General features: G+C 38.5%; 1 protein-coding gene across 1 annotated transcript in view; it reads left to right on the top strand.

Annotated features, from left to right (window-relative positions):
- The first annotated feature begins 994 nt into the window (after positions 1-994).
- The window catches only part of RSPH3 (radial spoke head 3), a 94,712-nt gene continuing 73,656 nt past the window's right edge, over positions 995-22,050 (top strand). The window contains exons 1-2 of the mRNA XM_020986713.2: positions 995-1,291; positions 5,240-5,323. Of these exons, the coding sequence (XP_020842372.1) occupies positions 1,284-1,291; positions 5,240-5,323 (92 nt within the window). The 5' untranslated portion in view covers positions 995-1,283. The remainder of the gene's footprint in view (positions 1,292-5,239; positions 5,324-22,050) is intronic.

Below are 22,050 nucleotides of genomic sequence, written 5' to 3' on the forward strand. Positions count from 1 at the left end.
TCTCTTAGTGCAGTTTTCTTTCCAAAATCATAACGAAGTCAGGGCAAATGGCACTTTGTCTTAGGGTACTAAAATCTAAATGATGCAAAAATTTAATACAGAGCTAAGAAACCAGTACAGTAGCTAGTTTCTTCTATTAAATTTAATTTGTCTTATTGTATCATTTTTGTGTTGTGAATTATGACATTGATTTGAGGACGCATTTTGAGCTGTGTATTTCAGGGGCATTTCATACTATGTGTTCTGTCATGTTTCCTGAGGGTACCAAAATGATTAGTTACTATTCTGCTAAAATCATCTTAGCTTGTTTGGCTATCTTATGACACTACTGCCTTACACTGAACTTGTAGTCCATTAAAACCCCCAGATTACATCTGGAGTACTGTGTTCTGTTAAAAAAAAAAAACCTCCCCTTATCTCCACCCCTCCAAACGTTTGTTTTCCTTCAAGGTTCAGCTCAGTGGCTACCAATTCAATGATATTTTCATTTAACCCTTCATTTGTAATGCTCTGCATTTTTCTTGTGCTAAGCTTATTTGTTTAGATATCACATTCTCCCAGTAGAATGGAAGCTGCTTGAGAGCAGTGTCTGTTTTTAGTTTTTGTATCCTCACAGTCCCTAATACAATGCCTTACATACAGTAGTTACCAAATAAATGTTTATTGAATTGAATTGAATAAGCTAAGGAACATCTAAAGAAGAACAACGGGGATGGTCTCAAGATCATTCCCAGAGAGGATCCATTGAAGAAATTGAGGATATTTAAGCTGGAAAAAGATTGAGGACGGCTAGAGAAAGAAGGAACATCATAGTTCATAATAACTGTCTCCAAATATTTGAAGTTCAGGATATCGAGCAGAAGAGGAATGAAATTTCCTCACAATTAGAGCCGTCTAAAAAGTAGGACAGACTACCTCAGGAGATAGTAATTTATTTCCTTCTCACAGAACATCTTTAAGCAAAGTCCAAATGATTTCTTTTCAGGGACATTACAGAGAAGATTCTTGGTCAGGTAATGGTTAGCCTAGATGACCTCTAAGGTTCCTTCTAACTATGAGATTCTGTGGTTCTGTGATTCTGCAATCTCTGAGGTCCCTCCCATTCCAACATTCTATGATTCTAGACTCTGTGAGCCACCTGACCTGTACAAGGAGCCTGGGCTGAAAATGTTAAAAGTATAAAATGAATCAGCAAAATTAGGTTAGGTAACAACGATGGAAGAGTCTAACTTATCCACACATATACAGATTGCTGAAATAAATACTTCATTCACTGAAACAATATGTGGAGGTAAGGTTCTTGGATAAAATAAATAAATCAATGAATATTTCTTGAGTACTCAATATTATACCCAATATAGGACACTGGGGATTAGGAGGGAGAGGATACAAAGATTCCATTCAATTCAGCAAATATTTATTGAGAGATTATCAGGTTTGAATTAGGCAAAATCTCTTACCTCATGGTGCTTCTAATCCAGTGGGAGATAAGGCACACAGACACAAAAAGCTAATTAACAATATGAGACTGTAAATGAAAACTGCCAAGGCTACTATAATCAAAAACTATTCTAGGAGAGACAAATAATTGCTTCCCGGTACTGGTAGCCTGAGCACCCAGAAAGAAGGAAATGTCTGACTTGGGAAGGAGGTGCCTGAGTAGGGACTAGGCACTTATTTTCTCTGTTCCACTGGAACAGTAAATTTCATCAGACTTGGATGACTTTTACAAAATATAGCAAGTCAGATATAAACTAGAAGTTAAGCAGATTTTTTAAAATACCCACAGGAAGCACCATATAAGAACTTCAAAGTCAGTAATAATGGGTTCTTTAAGGTACAACAGGAAATCAGCTAAGGAATCGGCAAAACCATTTGATCTACTGATCCCAAAATTGTATTCAGAGATGGAGAGGAAATCAGAGACTGATTTTTTTTTTGGTCTGTCTTTACTGAGGAAGACATGGACTTTCCCACTCCAAGACTGGTTTTGAAGCCAGAATTTTTGAAAGGAAATTGACAAACTCTAGCTCATCTATAGGAGGGGATCCAGGATGGTGAGAAGCCAGGAATCCTGACCAAATGCAGCACTCTTGAAGAAGCTAGAAATGTTTAGCCCAGAGGAGATACATGATAGCTTTCACCATGTACTTGAAGAGGTACTAGGCCCCCAAGGTCAGAACTAGAAGCAAGAGGTGGAAATTACAGAGGCATATCTCAACTTGATGTAAGGAGAAGCTTCCTGACAATTAGAGCTTTCCAACAATGAGATAAGCCGTCCCTACCCCGAAATAGCTTACATAATACACTGGTCTTCAAACTGAGGTCAGATCACCAATTGACAGAGATGCTGTCAGGGTTATTATTATTCAGGTTGGACAAATTGAGCTCTTCCAATTCTTTGAGTCTATGATGCTTTGAATTATTAGAGCAAATCAGATGAATTAGATTTTTTAAAACATGATTGCCATTATGTTACACTGCATCTTAAGAATAGACAATGGCTCCCTATTTCCTGCTGCATCAAATGGGTGAAGTCCAGGAGTGAAGTGAGCTTCCTGGGTGAAGAGGTTTCTAGGACATTGTAGAGAAGGTCCAGGAGAGTCAGGAGTGCAACCTAGAGAGGAATGAATTTACTTCAGAGTTTACTTCATACACACAAATAATTTAATACTTAAATACTAAATATGTTAAATAGATTTGGTATAAAAAATATATGAAATACATTTAGTACTAAAAAAAAAGCCTTACCTCTTTCATCTACCCTCCTTTTTAATCTCAAAAGTCTTTCTATCTTCCCCCATCCTCTTTCTGTACCTACAGACTCACAGGAAAAAATGATGCCCCTTCTTTCCAAGACTAATTCTGCCACTTATTTCTTAATCATTATCTCACTGTCTTCCGCCAAGATGTGGTTCTCCAATTATTACATCTCCCCAGCATCTCTAATAACTGTCCCTCTCCAGTGACTTCTAATTCCCTATCCTATTTCTCTCCTCTCTTTCCCTGCCAAATTCCATTATTATTATCATTATTATTAATTGAGTAGCTTCTCTATCTCTATAGTCTCATCATACGCTCCGTCCTTAACCCCTCTAAAACACAGTTTTCGACCCTTCCACTCAAATAGAACTGCACTTTTGAAGGTCACCAACGACTTCCTAATTTCCATATCAGTGATTTTCCCCTTAGCCTTCATTATCCTTTACCTTTCTTTATCACCTCATAATCATAGTCTTAATCATTCTCATTTCTCAAATTCCTCTGACTTCTCTGACACTTCCCTTAGTTTTCCTCTTAACTCTGACTGGTCTCTTTCTCCTTCACTGCATCTTATACTCCATCTCCTAAATATGTGTCCATGAAGGCTCTGTCCATGGAATCCCACTCCTCTCTCACTGTTCCATTTTCCCTCAGACAACTCTCACATAGTATCACATCTACCTCTATGCAGACTGACTGAATGAAAGAGCATTTATTAAGTGCCTACTATGTGCAAAGTATTGGCCAAGGGCTGGGGACTCATGTGAAAAAACAAACTCAGTTCTTGTCCTCATGGAGCTTAGAGTCTAATAGGAAACAGCACACATAAGGGAGTGAAGACGAGAGAGGGCTATTTGGGTTTGAAAAGTTACAGGAATGGTTAGTGGAGCCATAAGAAGGTAGATTAATATATCCCATCCAGTAGCAATGACAGTATTGATTTAATTATGATTCCAGAACTGGAAGGAGGGAAAGGAGGAGGGTACTCACCAGGACTCACCAGAGCTGAAGGGCAAGAGTCCCAAAGGTGAAACAGTTAATTCCTTTATGTCATAGTTTTTGGTCCTGGTAACAAGGAAACTGGTAATAAATCTCCAATCTTGATCTTTCTCCTAAACATTTCTTCAAATCCCTTGTGGGCAAATCCACTTGGATGTCCTACTGTGTTACCTCAAACTTACATATCTTAAATCTCATTCATTATCTTCTCTCTCCATCCCCCTCAAACTTTTTCCTCGTCTTGACATTTTATTTCTATTAATGTTATCATTCTCCTTGTCACCCAGGCTCAGAATATCAAAATTATCTTTGACTTCTCCCTTATATAATCAGCCAGATGTATCTATTATTTTTCTCCTCTAATTCATTTCACTTCAATATCTGTCTGTCAATTACCACTGAAATTATCTTAATTCAAACCCTATATTTTTCCTCATACCTAGACAATTAAAATGTTATCATAGTTTGCCTCCATACTACCCCCTCCTAATCCATACTACATACCATTATTAGATTCATATTTTGGTCTGTCTTAGATTCCATTGACACCTTGCAGGACATTCATGGTTAGTAAGCATGACCTAGATGAAGAACCAGTGAAAGAAACAGAGAAGGGCCAGTTAAACAGGTAGAAGAAGAACCAGGAGAGAGTCAAATCACAAAAACCTAATGAGAAGAAAGCATCCAGGAGGAGAGGGTTAACAGCCTTGCCAAATGCTATAAAGTGGTAAAGAAGGATCAGAATTGAGAAAAGGTCACTAGATTTGGAAATCAAGAGATGATTGATAACTTTGGAGGGGATAGTTTCAGTTAAATAATGGAGTCAGAAGCCAGACTATAGAGAGTTTAGAAGAGATTGAGAGGGGAAGTAGAGGTACTGATTGTATATGGCTTTCCCAAGGAGTTTATCCATAATAGGAAGGAAAAATATAGGATGATAGCTAGTGGGAATGGCAGAATCAAATGAAGGTTTGGGTTTTGTTTTGTAAGTATGGGAGAACAATGAGTGTGTTTATAGGTAGCAGTAGATTGGGGGAGATTGAAGATGAAAGAGTGGGCATAATATAAGGAGGGGCAATATGCTGAAGAAGTCAGGAGGAATTAGGATCAAGAATACAAATAGAACTGGAGATAATGAGGAGCATATCTGAGTAATGTGAGTAATGTGAGTAATGTGAGATGAAGAAAAAGTAAGAAAGGTAGCTCTTGGCAAATGGCCTTGACTTTTCAGTGATGAAAGTGAAGGGGGCTTCAGGTTGAGAAAATTTGGAGAGAGGTATTATAGGAAGTTTGAGAAGAATCAATTAATGTGGAATAGTGCAACAGTGCATCAGCTTATCTTCTCACAACCCCTCCTATGCTGATTGTTCCCATTTTTTATCATGCTTATAATTTTGCAAGGCATGAGATGAAATCTCAGAGCAGTTTGAATCTACATGTATCTTATTATTTCACTGATTTTTTTTATATTGATTAGAATCACAAGATTTATCCTTGACAGAGAACAACTAGTCCGACCACAACCCTTTTTCTACCATTTTAAAGGCTTTGATCTGGAAAGGTAAGTGATTCTTGGTTTTATAGCATAATCTGGAAAATGCTGGTATTGAAGAGATGGGTCTTTGGAGCAACGGGTAGCTTGAGATTATTAAAAACACAATGTATTTTTTCAAATTGTTTTAACCAGATCAGTTCCTCCTCTTGAAAACTGGACTCATCTTATTGTCCAAAGGTTGTGCCTAGCTATGACAGACCAACTCAATGAGTTGAATATTTAGAATCTGAGTCAGGAAACCAGCCCAAGTGAAACAGCAAGGAACCCTGAGGTAGAAATAGGGGGCAACATATGCCAAGCACAAGCCACTACCACTACATAACAATCATCTCTTCTGAGACCCTTATGTTTATGAGCCCACCAGCACTGGGAAGAACAGTGACCCACCCCCTGCCCCAAACCACCAGACCTGCTTTCACTTCCAAGAGCCATCACTGAAGGCAGAAATAATCATGACATGGAGAGCCCACCTTCTTCATCACCACCAGTAACATCTGCTGACCAACTGCTACTAAGTAAATAGACACAAGGGCCCTGGAAGGACACTACCTCCCACTCCCGACTATCAGTTCTGTTTCCACCCTAGCTCTCACAGCCATCATTCCAGGAAGCTACTCCTGCAGAGAAGAGGTCAGCCACCCCTACCAATTACCAATCAACTGCCACCCACAGGGCAGGCAAGCCAGCCTAGCCAAAGCAATAAAGTACCCCAAGAGAGAGACAGGAGGCAGTATGGGCCAGGCAAGTCAAACAACTACCACTATTGACTACCATCTCTCCTGAAACCCTGATGGAAGAGACAGCCCAGGACTCTGAATCCAAGAACTTTGGGAATCGCCACACTTCCAGTTCAGGACCCTTATCCATCATCCTGAGAAACTGTTGTTCATCCTTTGTTTTTAAAGAGGCCCAATGACATCACAAGGTGATGCCTTGACTTGCATGTGAATTGGAGTTAAGTGAGGCAGGCTGCACAAAGTCATCAGCCTCCCTCTCTCCTCCAGAGTCACTGAAGTCCAGCAGCTGCACAGGAGTCAAGATGACTTGCAATGGCCCAGGATGCAATAGATGACCTTGGCATTCAACGTCTGGCCAAACTCTAGGCATTCATAGCACCTGCTTCAGCTGCCTTCGCAGCCCTTGGAACAAATTGTTGTCATCCGACCATTTCGTAAGGGGGGCAGGGATGGTCTTCATATACTGGAGGGAGACATTCTCCTAATGCATTGATAGATTGGAGGCCTGTTGGTTACCCAGCACCTGATTTATCAGGGTGCGGCCACTGCACTCGCTACAGTTCCTTGGAGCCACAGATGAGAGTCGAGTGATAGGTGGACGCCAAAGGTGGATGAGCAGCCCCGAAAAGGGCTTGGCAAGACTCTACACCAGAGGTTCTAATCCTCCATGAACCTCTGTGGAGATACAGCCTGGAAACTGCTCCTGCAGGTGCTTTAGCCACAGCAACTAAACTCAGAAAAGAGAGTTTTTGCCACTAAGGTCCTTGGCCTAGTCAAATTGTTCAGCATCAGAAACTGATGGATTTTATCAGCAGAAATGACATTAAAGAAGAGGCATAAATAATCTGCTTTGCCACTGAACCCAAAGAACCATGGGACCTTTCCATCTGATCTGCATTTCTTGTCTCTCTACTAGGATGTGAGCTCCTTAAGAGTAGGGACTATTTTACATTTCCACTTGTATTCTCAGATCTTAGTACATTGCTTTGCATATAGTCAGAACTTAATAAACGCTTGGCAATATCTCTTTTCCAACCATTTTATTTTTCCAGAATGAGGAGTTAGACTAATCTCTTTCACAGCACTATAATATGATAATAATATAAGAATATTATGTTAAGAATAATTACATATCTTGATAATATCAAGAATAATTATATAGGGGCAGCTAGGTGGCGCAGTGGCTAGAGCACCAGCCCTGAAGTCAGGAAGACCTGAGTTCAAATCCAGCCTCAGACCAAACACTTGACACTTACTAGCTGTGTGACCTTGGGCAAGTCACTTAACCCCAACTGCCTTAAAAAAAAGGCAACAAAAAAACCCAAGAATAATTATATAATATTAATTAATATAATATAATATATAATTACATTAATACAATAAGAATATAAGAATAATACTGACTAGATTTTTCGGTGTTTCTGGACTTAATACTCTTCATAAAACACCATTTGTAAATAGTAGCATTTGGAGACTCTTACTACCAATAAGAAATCCTGATTTTGTTTTGTATTTTGAACAAGATATCTTCTGTAACTCTGGCAAACATAATCTGAAAATATGTGTCATCTTGTTTTATGCTTTACTTGATGCCAATGCCAATACTCAGTAACTACACGAACAAAATTATCTCAGAATCAAATATATCATGGAACCTTTCATAATTTTAATGAGTACATGGGAGATGCATTGTCTAGAGGCCTTCAAGACTGCACTCTGTTCAATAAAGGCAAATACATGCCTTTGTAAAGACAATAAATAATAACTATAATGGGATCTTCTCTTCTCTACCGAGCCCTTGTATCAGAGGCTTCCACCCGACATGCAAGGCCCAGATACACTTTGGTGGCTTTCTTATTTCTTGTGTTCATTGCTCCTACCTCAATAACCTGGGAGAAGCTTCTTAATCTGATATCCCCTGCCCCCAAGGGTAGCCACACAATCCTTTCCAAAGCACATGGGATCTCAAGGACCAAAATACAAGCAGTTTCATTCAGAAGTCATTTAAAACAGGACTCATCTCTATTACTGATTTATAAGTAGGAAGAAAAAATTGGTTCAGATCTCATTTGGGAAATTTCACAATGCTTTAAATCAGGCCTACACAATCTGTGGCCTGTGCATTTTTTGCAGGCTACCCAAAATCCTTTGGCATGGCACAAGCAACCTGAGGGCTGCAGGTTGTGCAGGGATGCTTTAAATGATACCAAGCTGAAGTGGTGCAGTGTAGATAGAGCACCAGCCCTGGAGTCAGGAGGACTTAAGTTCAAATCTGGCCTCAGACACTTAATGCTGACTAGCTGTGTGACACTGGGCAAGTCACTTAACCCCACTGCCTAGCCAAAAAAAGGGGGGGGCAGTTAGGTGGCACAGTGGATAGAGTACTGGCCCTGGAGTCAGGAAGACCTGAGTTCAAATCCAACCTCAGACCAAACACTTCTTCCTTACTAGCTGTGTGACCCTGGGCAAGTCACTTAACCCCAATTGCCTAAAAATTTAAAAAAGAGTGCTTTACAAATATTATTTCTTTTTTAACCTCACAACAACCTTGGGAAGCAGGTAATATTATTATCCCCGTTTTACAGATGAGGAAACTAAGGCAGAAAGAGGTTAAGAGATTTGCCCAGGGTCATACAGCTAGTAACTGTCTGAGGCAGGATCTGAACTCAAGTCTTCCTGAATCCAGAGCTAGGACTCCATCCATTGTGTCACCCTAGCTACCACTAGAAAGATGGAAATTAGAGAGAAACTAGACACATTACTTGTGTATGAGATGCCTACTATGTGAGAAGTGGCATAAAAGATATCAGCAAAGACATGTATGACCAAAAATGGAGTTGGGTTGGTAAACTCTAGGAATGATAACTGGTTAACCCAAGTGTTGAACTGATACCTCTGAAATGACAAAAAAATGAAGGGCACTGAGTGAATGCATTTTGATGAATTTATGCAAAGATATGAGAATTGCCCAATGTGAAAAAACATTAATAGGCTCCCATTTAAACCCTCAGGGTGTGCTTTCCATTTGGGATGCATATCAGTACCAACAACTATATGGTAGAAGGGTACCCACTGAGATCACAGCTTCTTTGAAGAAAATACAAATAAAATATGAAAAGGAAAAACTCATTTGCCTACATACAAGAGACATGTGTAGTCTCCTGGGGCAGGGGAAGGGTATCTCATTTTTTCTATTCATTCTCTTCTGCTTTCAAACACACCTAGATCTTCCCCATCAGGCCCCCAAGGTTTTGCTCCATATCATCCTTTTCACAGCCAAATGCCTAGGGAAAAAAAGCTGCTACACTTACTGCTTCCACTTTCTAACGTTCCATTCATTTCTCGACCCATTGCAAATCTAGCTTCTGACCTCATGACTCAAATGACACTTCTCTCTCCAAGGTTACTAATGATCTTTAATGACTACATCCAAATGTTTTTCTCAATCCTCTTTCCTTTTGACCTCTCCATTTAACACTATCGAAAACCTGCTCCTTGCAGATACTTCCTTGTCTCTGGGTTTTTGTGATATTGCTATCTTGGTTCTCCTCTTACCTGTCTGACTGCTTCTCTTCTTCCTTTGCTGGATCATCTTCCATTTCCCATCTACTGAGGGTACTGTTCTGGATTGTGTCTTGGGCTCTAATGATCTCATCAACTCTCATGGTTTCAATCGTCATCTACATAGCCACTCCTAGTCTCTCTCCTGAGCTCCAAATCCGTATCACCAACTGCCTTTTAGATAATTCTAGTCAGATATTCTGTAGGTAACTCAAACTCAACATGTTCAAAGCAGAACTTATTATCTTCCATCCCTAAACCATCCCTTCTTCCTAACTTCCTAACTTCCTTATTATTGAGGGCACTCTATCTTTCAAGCTGCCCAGATTTGTAACCTCAGACTCTTCCTCAACTCTTCCCTCTTCTTCACATTTCATATCCAATCAATTGCCAGGTCTTATTGATTCTACCTCCAGGATACCTTTCCTGCTTTTCATCCTTCCTTTGTCCTTCCCTCCATCTCTCCTTGCTTTCTTCCTTCCTTCTTCCCTTCCTTCCTCTTTCTTTCTTCTTCCTTCCTTCCTTCTTTCCTTCCTTCCTTCCTTCCTTCCTTCCTTCCTTCCTTCCTTCCTTCCTTCCTTCCTTCCTTTTTCTTTCTCTCTCTTTCTCTTTCTTTCTGTCTTTCTTCTTTCTTCTTTCCTTTCTCTTTTTCTCTTTCTTTCTTTCTTTCTTTTTCTTTCTTCTTCTCTTTCTTTCTTTCTTCTCTTTCTTTCTTTCTTTCTTTCTTTCTTTCTTTCTTTCTTTCTTTCTTTCTTTCTTTCTTTCTTTTCTTTCTTTCTTTCCCCCTTTCCTTCCTTCTGGGTCTCTCTATCTTGTTCACAATAGAAATGCAGCGACTATTCACAGGCCATCCCGAATAGCACAGAAGGTTTGACTTACTCTGCTTCCAGTCAGGGTCAGTTTTTCTGTCTCTAGGCAACCTGGTCATCCCTACTCCCAGGAGCTCTCCATATTAATGCTAGACTTGGTGTAAACACCTGATCGGGTTAGCCCACTGAAGCTCAAAACTCCTGAATCCAAGAGATCTGCAAAGCTCAGATTACCTGGCAAGAGGGATGATGGGTATCAGCCACCATACCAGGTGAATTGCTAATTAATTTATGAAATTGTGAAATGGGGCAGGAATGCCTGCTTCTTTGGATACTTACAGGGAAAGACCACAATGGCAGTGGGAAGTACAGATTCCATCACTTCACATAAGGGGAAACTAGATGGCACAGTGGATAGAACACCAGCCCTGGAGTCAGGAGGACCTGAATTCAAATCTGGTCTCAGACACTTTATAAACCATTCTCCTGGTTCTTTTTTTTTTTTTTTACTTTACTCTACATCATTTCATACAAGTTTTCCCAGGTTTCTCTGAAATGATCTCCTTCATCTTCAAATCTACCCTTTGGCAGGCTGCCAACCTTTTTGGAATGAGCCTCTCTGAACTTATATAGCCTGATCCATAGAAGACTGGCAAAGAGTCGATCACCAGGCTTGTCCTCAGTTTGGCAAGATCTGCTTGAGACTACTCTTGACTGGAATAGCCTCTGAGAATCCAGGGTTCTCAGGATGACAATGAAGCATCATGGAAGAATTTGCATAAAGGACCGATAAAAAATCAGAACAAAATCCTTTGTCACACAATGTGTCCAATGAGGTTTGGAAAATATGACTGAATGCACTCATACCGTCTTCTGAATGCTCCCCCTCACTCCCATTTCAGCTTTTGCCAGCACCTGAAAGTCATCATCCTGTATCCTCAAGGCTCTGCTCACATATAAATGACAATGACTTCACCTAATATAAAGTAAATTAAAGGTCAGGTACCAGGCCAGCACCACTCCTAGAACCAGATTAAAATGTAATTTGGAAATAGTTAACAAAATAAATAAAAATGCAATAAAACATAGATAATATTACATTTAAAAACTCACTCAATATGCAAGTGTAGAGATCCTTATTTACAAATTAGGGTACCCTTTGTTTGGTCCCCATTTCTATTTTAAGGGCATCTAGATGACACAGGGGAGAGAGCTCCAGGCCTGGGGTCAGGAAGACCTGAGTTCAAATCTGATTTCAGACACTTACTAGCTGTGTGACCTTGGGCAAGTCTCTTAATCCTGTTTGCCTCAGTTTCTTCATCTGTAAAATGAGCTGGAAAAGGAAACAGCAAATCAGTCCAGCATCTCTGCTAAGAAAACCCCAGATGGGGTGGGGCAGCTAAGTGGCACAGTGGATAGAGCACTGGCCCTGGCTTCAGGAGGACCTGAGTTCAAATCTGGCCTCAGATATATAACACTTACTAGCTGTGGGACCCTGGGCAAGTCACTTACCCCATTGCCTAGCCAAAAAAAAAAAGAAAAGAAAACCCCAGATGGGGTCATAGAAAGGCAGACACAACTGAAAAACGACTGAACAAAACCAACAAAATTTCTATTTGAGTTTTGATGCCGCTGAACTAAGTAAACAACTATCCCCTGATACTTAACTGGTGACTACTTAATATGTTACCCCTCCCAGATTACAGAATGTCTTAATTAGCTGTTTTCTCCTTAAGACAGGCCTTAAAAAATTCCATTAGTAATGGATTCTCTCAAGTATGGAAGATATTTTTAGTAGGATGGGTCTTTCAGCATCTCTCAGATCTCAACATGTTTATGCCAACATATTTTTGTAATAGAAGGACAAATCTCGCCTAGTGTGAAAACAATAAAAATACATATAAGGATTAATGCATATTCACATTCATCTCATAATCCTTGTTATAATTCCTCAACTTTTTAGATTTTTTTGCTCTCATTATGTAACAATATAAGGAATATAATTTGAATTACTTTCAAAATTCTGTAGCTTTGAAATAGCCACCTGATCTGAATTTATTATGAAATTGACTCCATCCTTTTTTTTTGAAAGAACTCAAATACAAAAAACCCCTATCTTAATAATTATTTTTATTCCAAATCATAAAATTTTCATCATCAATATTATGTGTGAACAATAATGGTTAGCACAGTGCCTAGGCACATAATAGATGATTAATAAATGCTTATTGACAATGGTTTGACAATGGATCGACAATGGTAATACAGAAATATTTTGCCCTAGGTGAAGATAAACTTTAGAACTTTTTATTCTCAAGTTTCCCATGTCAAAAAGCATCCATACAAAAGTTCAACTTCATTTTTGCATAGTGTCAAATACAGTTTTTTAAATTCATTATATATGATTTTCAAAAACATGCAACTGACATGTAATTCCTTTAATGTAAGTAATTATAATCTTCTTGGGAATCTAGGGCTTTATTCATGTCTTGGTATCACTGGCAGATGGAATTATTTAACATGATTTAAAAACATCTGAGATAATGATTTGATATTTGAGTTTGAAGAAGTCCTTTGGAATTATGATCTTTTTTATTGTACTGGACTCTTGACACTAGATATCCATCTAATATACAACATATAATTTCACTACGAGGTGACAAGAAGGTTGGTCTAATGAAGGGAAGGGAAAAGTAACTTTCAAGAGACATTTTTATGAAACAGAAAACATCTAGATGAAAATTTTCCTAAGGAATTTTAGAGGGGTTCCTGAAGAAATTCTAAAAGGAACAACTTCTTTGGGCATAATTCTAGATTGTTCATCAGCAGTACCACTACTTGGTCGATTTCCAAAGATGATCAGGAAAAAAAGAAAATAACCTATACGTTATAAAATATTTATAGCAGCTCTCTTTGTGGTGGCAAAGAACTGGAAATTGCCAGGACGTCCATTATTGGGGAATGGCTGAACAAGTTGTGGTATATGATTGTGATAGAATACTACTGTGCTATATGAAATGATGAGCTTATTAATTTTAGAAAAAACATAGCTATATTTGCACACAATAATGAAGACTGAAATGAGCAGAACTAAGAGAACGTTGTATACAGTAACAGCAATATTGTTTTAATAACAACTTTGAGTCAGTAAGTAATTTTAACTATTGTAAATACCCAAATTAACTACAAAGGACCTATGAAGGAAGTGCTATCTGCATCCGGAGAAAGAACTGATAAATAGATGTACCGAATGATTTTACGTGTGTGTGTGTGTGTGTGATGGTAGCCATGTTGGGAGGGGAGAGAAAAAAAGGAAAAAAAGAAATTTCCAGGATAACTTTATTATATATTTAAAAGAAATAGCAAGTTGTACATAATAGATTTGCAGTTTCATGTGCAGTCATCTTTTTTATAAATTCTACTATGTTATGAAAATGCATGTTTTATTCATAAATAAAAATAAAGCAAATAATTTTTTAAAAGGAACAAACTCAATATATTGCACATATTTTTGGAACCCTTTCTAAATTTACTATTCAATTTGACTTGGAATTGAGGATTTGGGATCTTAAAACTGGAAGACCTGAGTGAAAGTCACCACTCTGCTCATTATTAGCCATGGTATGATCTTGGGAAAGTTACTAAATCTCTTTGGCAGAGCTGTAACTAACAACTTTTGTGCTATTGGGACAAATCATGCCCCTAAAAGCAAGAGGAAAGGCACCCACAAATGCTTCAGGGAGGGAGGATCAATGAAGAGTCTACTTGGGGTGCAGGAGCAGTCTTTTTCTATTCTAATTATTCTTGCTAACTATATGTTAAGCTTAGTTGTTTCCATCATAATGATGGTCTAAAATTCAATTCAATTTGACAAATCTATATTAAGTGATTAAGTGTCTACTCAATGTCAGGTACTGTGTTAGGCACTGAGGATACAAAAATTAAAATTAAAATAGCCCCTGCCCTCATGTAGCTTACATTCTTTTGGGGGATAGGAATGAAAGGAGAACAACATATACATAGATGGATAATACAAAATAGAGAAGTATATTTGGTCCTTCTATACTTATACCTCTGATCTCTGATCTCATTTTTCTCATCTATAAAATGGAAGAGGGAGAGTTTGAACTTATATGATCTCCAAGGCCTCTCTGAATCTATCTGGCTGTGCAGATTTAAGTTAGCTACTAAAGAACGTTGTTTGGTGATTGGAACAACTGATAGGAAGTCACAAGTCCAAAGGATTCTATCAAAATCTCCCCATTAGGGGCGGAGCCAGGAGGGCAGAGTAAAAGCAGTGATTTGCTTGAGTTCTCCCCCAAACCCCTCCAAATACCTATTTAAAAAAACAGCTCTAAACAAAATCTCCCCATTACACATGGTGTAAATGACTTCACCTTTTGGTTTCAATATTGATTTTTACCATTCCTAAATAATGAACTCTAGAAAATGTTTTTCAGTGTTCACAACTGGACATAGGATCACAGACAAGGAACTGGAAGGGACCTTTGAAGTCAGCTAGTCTATTCCCTCCAGGATGTATCTGAAGCCTTTGTGCGAAGTGTTAACACAACTGTGAATTTAGAATGCAGAAGGTCATTCTCAGTCACATCTTTCCCTTCCATCTCCTTCCCCTCTCCATCCCTGTCTTTTATGAATTGCAACCTGATCTAATGGAGAGAGCACAAGGCCACTCAAGAAGGATTTGTACAGTGATCAAAGCTCCACAACTAAAGATCCTTGTGCCCTTTGGAGCAAGTCATCTGTGCCCTTTTTGCTTCTGCTTCCCTTATAAGATGGAGATAATACCGATCCCTAACTGCATTATTGGGTTATTGTGCGAGTAAAATGGAAGTTAACATGTGAGCATTAAAGACATGATGATTATGAATGCTCTGCATTCTCTCTACATAATCAGGCCAACTTGAAAGGGAACAGATGTGGCCTACTCTAACGAGAATCAAGCTTCCAAAGCAAGCACCTTGCAGTCTCTAGCTCATTCTTATCTTTTTACTGTAGCTATAAGATAAAGAAGCCAGAAAGATACCAAGACGGAAGCTAGAGCTAAAGAGTGGCTGTTGGAAGCCAGATCTCCCCTACAAGAAATAGTCATCAGAAGTAGGGAGAGTTACAGGAGAAGCTAAGGAGGAAACTTTTCACCTTTTTACTCTATTACAACATCAGGATCACAGGATATAATAGATCATAAAATCTGAGGGTCAGAAAGGAGCTCAGAGGCCACACAGTCCAACCCATATTTGACTAGGAATCTCCTCTACAACATCGCTGACAAACATTCATTTAAATGTCTTAAATATTATGTAAAATACGATAATTTAAGAGTTTTTAAAGCAGTTAAAATGCTTATTTAATTTACTGTAGTTTCATATTAAACATTTTAAGTGGCCTATCTTGACCAATTTATATTTTAGTGTGTGGGGGGTTTGTTCCCTAGCTTCCATATTTGAGTTATGTCAATGGATCTGTAATCTCACTTATTTTCTTTGGCTAATGAACATTACAGAATCCCATGGTATGAGAAAGCATGAATAGGTTATAATGTGTCCTGGTGGAGGAAGAGTATACATGAGGTCACAGATCCATCAAAGTATCAAAGGATTAACAGTTCATTTAATTATGTTTACCATCAACTAAAATTTCGTAATTAGGCATTTGGCCAATTTTCTTTTTTTTTTTTATTTTTCAAATTCAAAAATAGTTCCCAAAGTACAAGCTGGCCTCAACACAACAGGCAGTTATTTCTTAATGATTTTGTTATGTGGTCATGGGCATTCATAAAGTTACTATTATGAAAGTGATATTTAAATAAGCTAACTGAGCCACCATATAAAATTAAACATTCCATTTATGTCATGCCTGTACATCTGAAACATCTTAAGATTCAGCTCAAATGCTACCTTCTGCAGGAAGCCTTTCCTAGTCTCCCAACTGCTAGTGCCTTTCATCCATCTTGCATGTATTTTGCATGTACCTAGTTAGTTTCATGTTGTCTCCCCAATTAAACTAAAAGCTCTTCCAGGGCCAGTGTTTTTGTCTTTCTTTGTATCCTTAGCACTGAGTACAATGCTTGGTATATTGATAAGCTCTTAATAAAAGCTATCAGTCAACAACAGGTACACAAAACTATCAGAGTCAACAACAGGTACACAAAAATAGGTAAACAAAATAATTACAAAGTGATACATTGAGTGGGAAGGCATTAGATGCAGGAGGCTGCTGGTCCTCAGTGCCTGCCCTCCAGTCTATACTATATTCAACTGGTAGAATATTCTTCCTCAAAATACTTTTTCATCATGTTGATGGGGTGCTTGGGTGCTTGTGCTTGTACTTGGACCCCAATTTCTCCCTAGCCTCAGAAACACTGTCCCTGACAGTTTCTCCGAAGCCCAAAGGACCCTGTGCTTAGCAATTACTCATGAGTGGACCCCAGCAAGACCCTTCTGTCTCTCCCTGGTGCAGTTCCAAACAGCACCTGAAGGATTTATTAGTTTAAACCGGCTTTCACTGGGTCATAAAGACATTCTTACCCATTACTATGCTCTCCTACCACCCTACCTTATTATCTATATCCTGGGCTCCTCATTAACTGTATTCTAGACTTAAGACATATGTATACTCCCTACATCTATCTTGTCAAACAAGACATTGATCGGTGGCAGACTCGACAACTCTCAGTTACCCTGAACTCTAGTTGACTTAGTGACGTAGCAGACCTAAAACCACACCTCCATGTGGCCCCCCTTGTGGGCTTTTCCTAGTGAACTCTGGGTAAAACGCCTGCAGTAGGTACAAGAAGTGCATGTTCTTTTAAGAACTGACCACTCCTTAATCACTCCCTAATCCCACCCTGAATCCCCTAGTTAGCATATTTGGTACATGTTTTATTGTATTTTATCCTATATAAACTTTAACTGTACCTCTCTAAGGTTGCAGGATGCTTTAAGAATCCTTGCCGGCTGAAAAGTGTAACAATAAACTTTGCCACCTTGGCTTAAAGAATGCTTGAGTCAGTGAATTCATTCCAGATGACCCATCCTGTAATTCAGTCTTTGAGGGGTCACAACCTCTCAACCTCTCAGCCCGCAACAATGTCATTTGAGAAGTTTTCAGTGGTTTCCAACTGATATGGAACAGCTTTCCTACTAATAGACTTTTCAAAACCAATTCTTTGGCTTGGCCTTCAAAGTCCTGACCACCTGATTTCTCATCTGTTCCACGCAATCCCATTTACTGTATTTCTCTAACATGGGCTCACCAATTCAGAGAAGGAAATGTGTTTTTTTGTTTCCCACAACAGATTTGTTTCAGCTCCTTGACTCTGTACATCCCGGGCAAGTCAGTTAACTTCTCACTGCCCAAGGCAATTCTCTAAAACTGTAAATTGCCAGAGTGGCTAACCTTCTTCCCCCAGGATATCCCTAAGTTGATGAAATAACGGGTCCAGCCCCTAATTGTTTACATTTATGTCTCTTTTCCCCCATGCTGTAGAGCCAGGTGATGCCTTGTAAAGTCCTTAGCACAATGACTGGCATAAAATAGATATTTAAAAAATGACTGTTACCTCCTTCCCTCTCATAGTGTCAAGAACAGAGCTCAGCAGAATAGATACTCAAGATTGTAAATATAGGCTGGATGCAGGGGTGTTGTGAGGTTCAAGTAACGGATGCGAAGCATTTTGCCATTGCATTCACGTTTCACTCAAGCAATATTTACATATCAATACAGCAATGTGCCAGTAAATGTTTAACAAACAGCCTTCCAGTGGGAAAAAAATGTGCATGCACACACTTTTAAATTAACCTGCAATTATTAACACTTTCTTAAGTCCAGACAATCAGCAAAACCATAAAATTAAACCCTGGTTTATAGCAATTGCTGATTTCTCAGGTGTAAATGCTCACACTGAAAATTTAACAACTGCTCTTAGAAGCCAGTTAGAGCTAGCTTCAGCATACCGAAGGCTGAATGATTGCTATTAGACCCCACAGACTGAGGTTCTTTTGCTAGAGGGAAGCACTCCTTCCTGTTTTATCATATATGTTTTATAGACCTGAAAAAAAACAAAACAAAAGAAAACACTGAATACTCAGCACTGGTAAAGTCTTTTTGTGTTTCAAAGATAAAAGCAAACAAACATTTGGACTCAAATACAGTCACACAAAACTGGACATCTTATACATATGGTACGGAGAGAATACTATTTACTTATTACCGAGAACTACTCATTGCTATTGTTTCTGCGGTACCAGAAAGAGGAATGCAATAAATCCAGGAAGAAATGGCAGCTGAGTAACTTCATCATAGGAGGAGTTTCAAAACAGCTTTATCCCACTCATTCCTGAAAACATTCAGTTGTTTTCAGATCTTTAGCTAGATCATTTCGCATTTTAAGATATGAAAAGCATTTGATATTTGTTTCCCTTACAGGAAATTTCCATCAATGGACTTTTACATCTTAATTTGTTTTTTAAAAATTTAACGTATGTTGACTACTCTCAGGAACACTGTAACCTCTGTAAGTGTCTCACATTCTGACTCCTAGTTATGTTCTGACTAGAAAGAATCTGAGCCGGGACTTGCACTAGAGTGAGTCACTATAACATTTTCTATTAAGAGGAAATATTGAGTATAGCTTCAAAGGGCTATCAAAATCTATTTTTTTATTTATTAAGCACTTACCATGCTGCTAGGCCCAATGTGGGGCACTAGATATAACAAAGACAAAAATTATACACTTTGTTTTCTTTTTTTTTTTTTTGCTTAACACAAGTGTTTATATTCTATTAGAACTGGAATAGTGGAAAGAACAAGGGATTTAAAAGATGATCTGGAAGGTCCTGGCTCTGTTATTTATTTACTGTGTGACCTTGACCAAGTCACTTAACCTCAAAGGGCTTTTGTTTCCTCATCTATAATAAGAGATAATGAAGTGGTGCATTTGATGGACTGCTAGACTTGGAGACAGGAAGAGCGCTAGGACACCCCAATTTATAATAAGTGCCTTTTGGAGACAATAAATCATTACCACACAGTCTCTATTGTGATCCATTAGCTTTTATACATTATAACAAGATCACAGAAGTCTATAAACCTGCTTAAATGGGATGGTACAAGATCTAGTATAAAGGAAAAAGCATGATCTAGGAGTCAGAAGACCCAGGTTCAAGTACCAAACTACTTACTAGCGTTTCTCAGAACCTCAGGTCAATCAATCATCTGCAAAACAGGGATGATAATAATATTTACACTGAGAGGCAGCCTGTAGTTATAGACAAAATACCCATGAAACTTGTCTACTAAGGTGTAGACAATGTTATCATACTTTCTCACAGTTAATGGATGTTAATTGGGGATTTTTTGTTGTTGTTGTTGGAGAGGGAGAGGTCAGAGGGAAGGAGAACTTAAGAAATGGATCCTATTCTTGAGAATGAATTTTTTTTTTAATCTGATATGAGGGCTGAGCTGGACTCAATCATGGGAGCCAATTGTTAAATTTTCAGTGTGAAGTGGTTGCCTTGGCATGGTGGAGAAAGTCTAGCGAGGCAGAAATGGAGGTGGAAAGGAATTTTAGAAAAGAGACATTTATTAACAATTCAATTTTTGAAATTTGAGAAATTGACAGTTATGAGATTTGTAAATATGTGCGCACATGTCCATGTATGTATGCATGTATGTATACATGTACACACGTGTACATATACATACATGTATGTATGCATGTATGTATACATGTACACATGTGTACATATACATACAAACACAGGCAATTCATTTTAGATAAATGTGTGGTGGGGTAATTTCTGGTATCAGAAAGCCTGGATTTTTCTCCTGGCTCTGATTCTGACTCTTCCCTTAAAACATCCTCCTACCTTGGCGGCCCCTTTTCCATTTGTGTGTTCTCTCGGAGTCTCCATTTAAAAGCAGCCCCAGGCTCTACCTTGTGGGTCCCTTTTACATGCAGTCTTTCCTTATTAGAACATAAGCTCTTGGAAGCCAGAGATTACTTTTCTTTTTGTTTGTATTTGTATACCAGATAATTTGTTAATCAATGTTGTAAGTAGGGTGAATTTTAGTGTAAGGAGGATTTTGTTATTTCTTTTTAGTTCCAGGATCCTAGATGATATTTCCCACGAATCATGGTCGAAAACATCACCATGCTTGCACGGTGAGATAGAGAGATGACATAATATACGCCTGCGCTGTGCTAGGTCATGATGACATTGCTAAAGTCAACCTGTGAGCTTAATGTTGGCAAGATACCTTCTTTGTCTGTTGCCCTATAGAGCAAGTGGGCGCTGGTCAGTGAGTGGGGAACCCATTTTGGGGATTTGGGTAATGCATAGAGGAATGCATGTGCCTTCCTTGATCAGCACCCAACAAGGCTTAGGGGAAGTTGTACTCCCATTCTCACCTGCCCCTGCGAGAAATGTGATTAGGGAATGCTGTAGGAATTGGTGCTCCCATTATCAGCAAACTCTTTTGAGAAGACTAGACTAGAATACAGTAAGCTTATTTAACCCCTTTGAAGCTGTCTTCCTGTCTGACCAGGTCAAAAGTAAACCTATGCTGGAAGACCTGTTAGTGTTAGGAGCCCTCCTGTGTTCTCCTGCCCAGCAGTGTCTTTATCTGTGAAATAGCTGTTAATTGTTCACATTGTTAATACAGTACCTGGCAAACAGTAAACACTTAATAAGCACTTATTGACTTGATTTGACTTAAAATCCTGATTCTTCCATTTAAGTTCATAACGGAGAACAAATCACTTAACTAATCTGAGACTAGTTCATCTATCAGTTGGAATAATTATTCTAGGTTTATTTTGAGGAAAGTAATTTGTATATGCTACAAGTATAACTTAACCGTGGCCTACCTCAATTTCCTCAGCTCTAAAGTGGGGATAATAATAGCACCTATCTCCCAGCGCTGTTGTGAGATTCAAATGAGATAATATCTGTAAAGTGTTTAAAAGAGTACTTGGTATGTAGTAGAAGCTTAATAAACGCTTGTTTCCTTCTCTCCATAACATGAGTAAGCCATTATTAAACAATAGATTTCTTGGAAGATTACGGAAATCTACATGTTATAAATCAAACTGTATTTTAAATTTAAGGAAGTTCTCTATTCTAGGAAATTCTATAATGAATCCTTCTACAAAGTGAAATATAGTCCAGTACTGTTTTCTAATTCCTGACTTTCATATGTAGTTTTCTCAAAGTGATGTATATCTCTACTTCTCAAAGTCGCCTTTACCATAATCACAGAGGCACCAAAGAATGCAAAATGGAATATTCTTATAAGACATAGGAACAAACACCAACTTTTTAAAAAAACCTACTCTCTGGACTGTTCCACAGGATTTGTACTCTTTTTTTAAAGGAAGGGAGGAAGGAAATAAGCATTTATTAAGAGCTTAACATGTACCAGATGCTGTGCTATTTAAACAATATGTAGAATGATAATAATTCATAGTTTATTTTGTAACCTTGTTGCCTGGATCCTTATCCTTGTTGGACTTTGTAATTGTAACCATGCCCCCAGCTCCCATAAATTCTATTGCTTTGTTATTTTTTTAAAAAGTTACTTTGATAAATTCTGATATTTTTTG

This window comes from Phascolarctos cinereus, unplaced genomic scaffold, assembly GCF_003287225.1.
Source record: "Phascolarctos cinereus isolate Bilbo 61053 unplaced genomic scaffold, phaCin_HiC Scaffold_5;HRSCAF=322, whole genome shotgun sequence".
Classification (NCBI taxonomy): Eukaryota; Metazoa; Chordata; class Mammalia; order Diprotodontia; family Phascolarctidae; genus Phascolarctos; species Phascolarctos cinereus.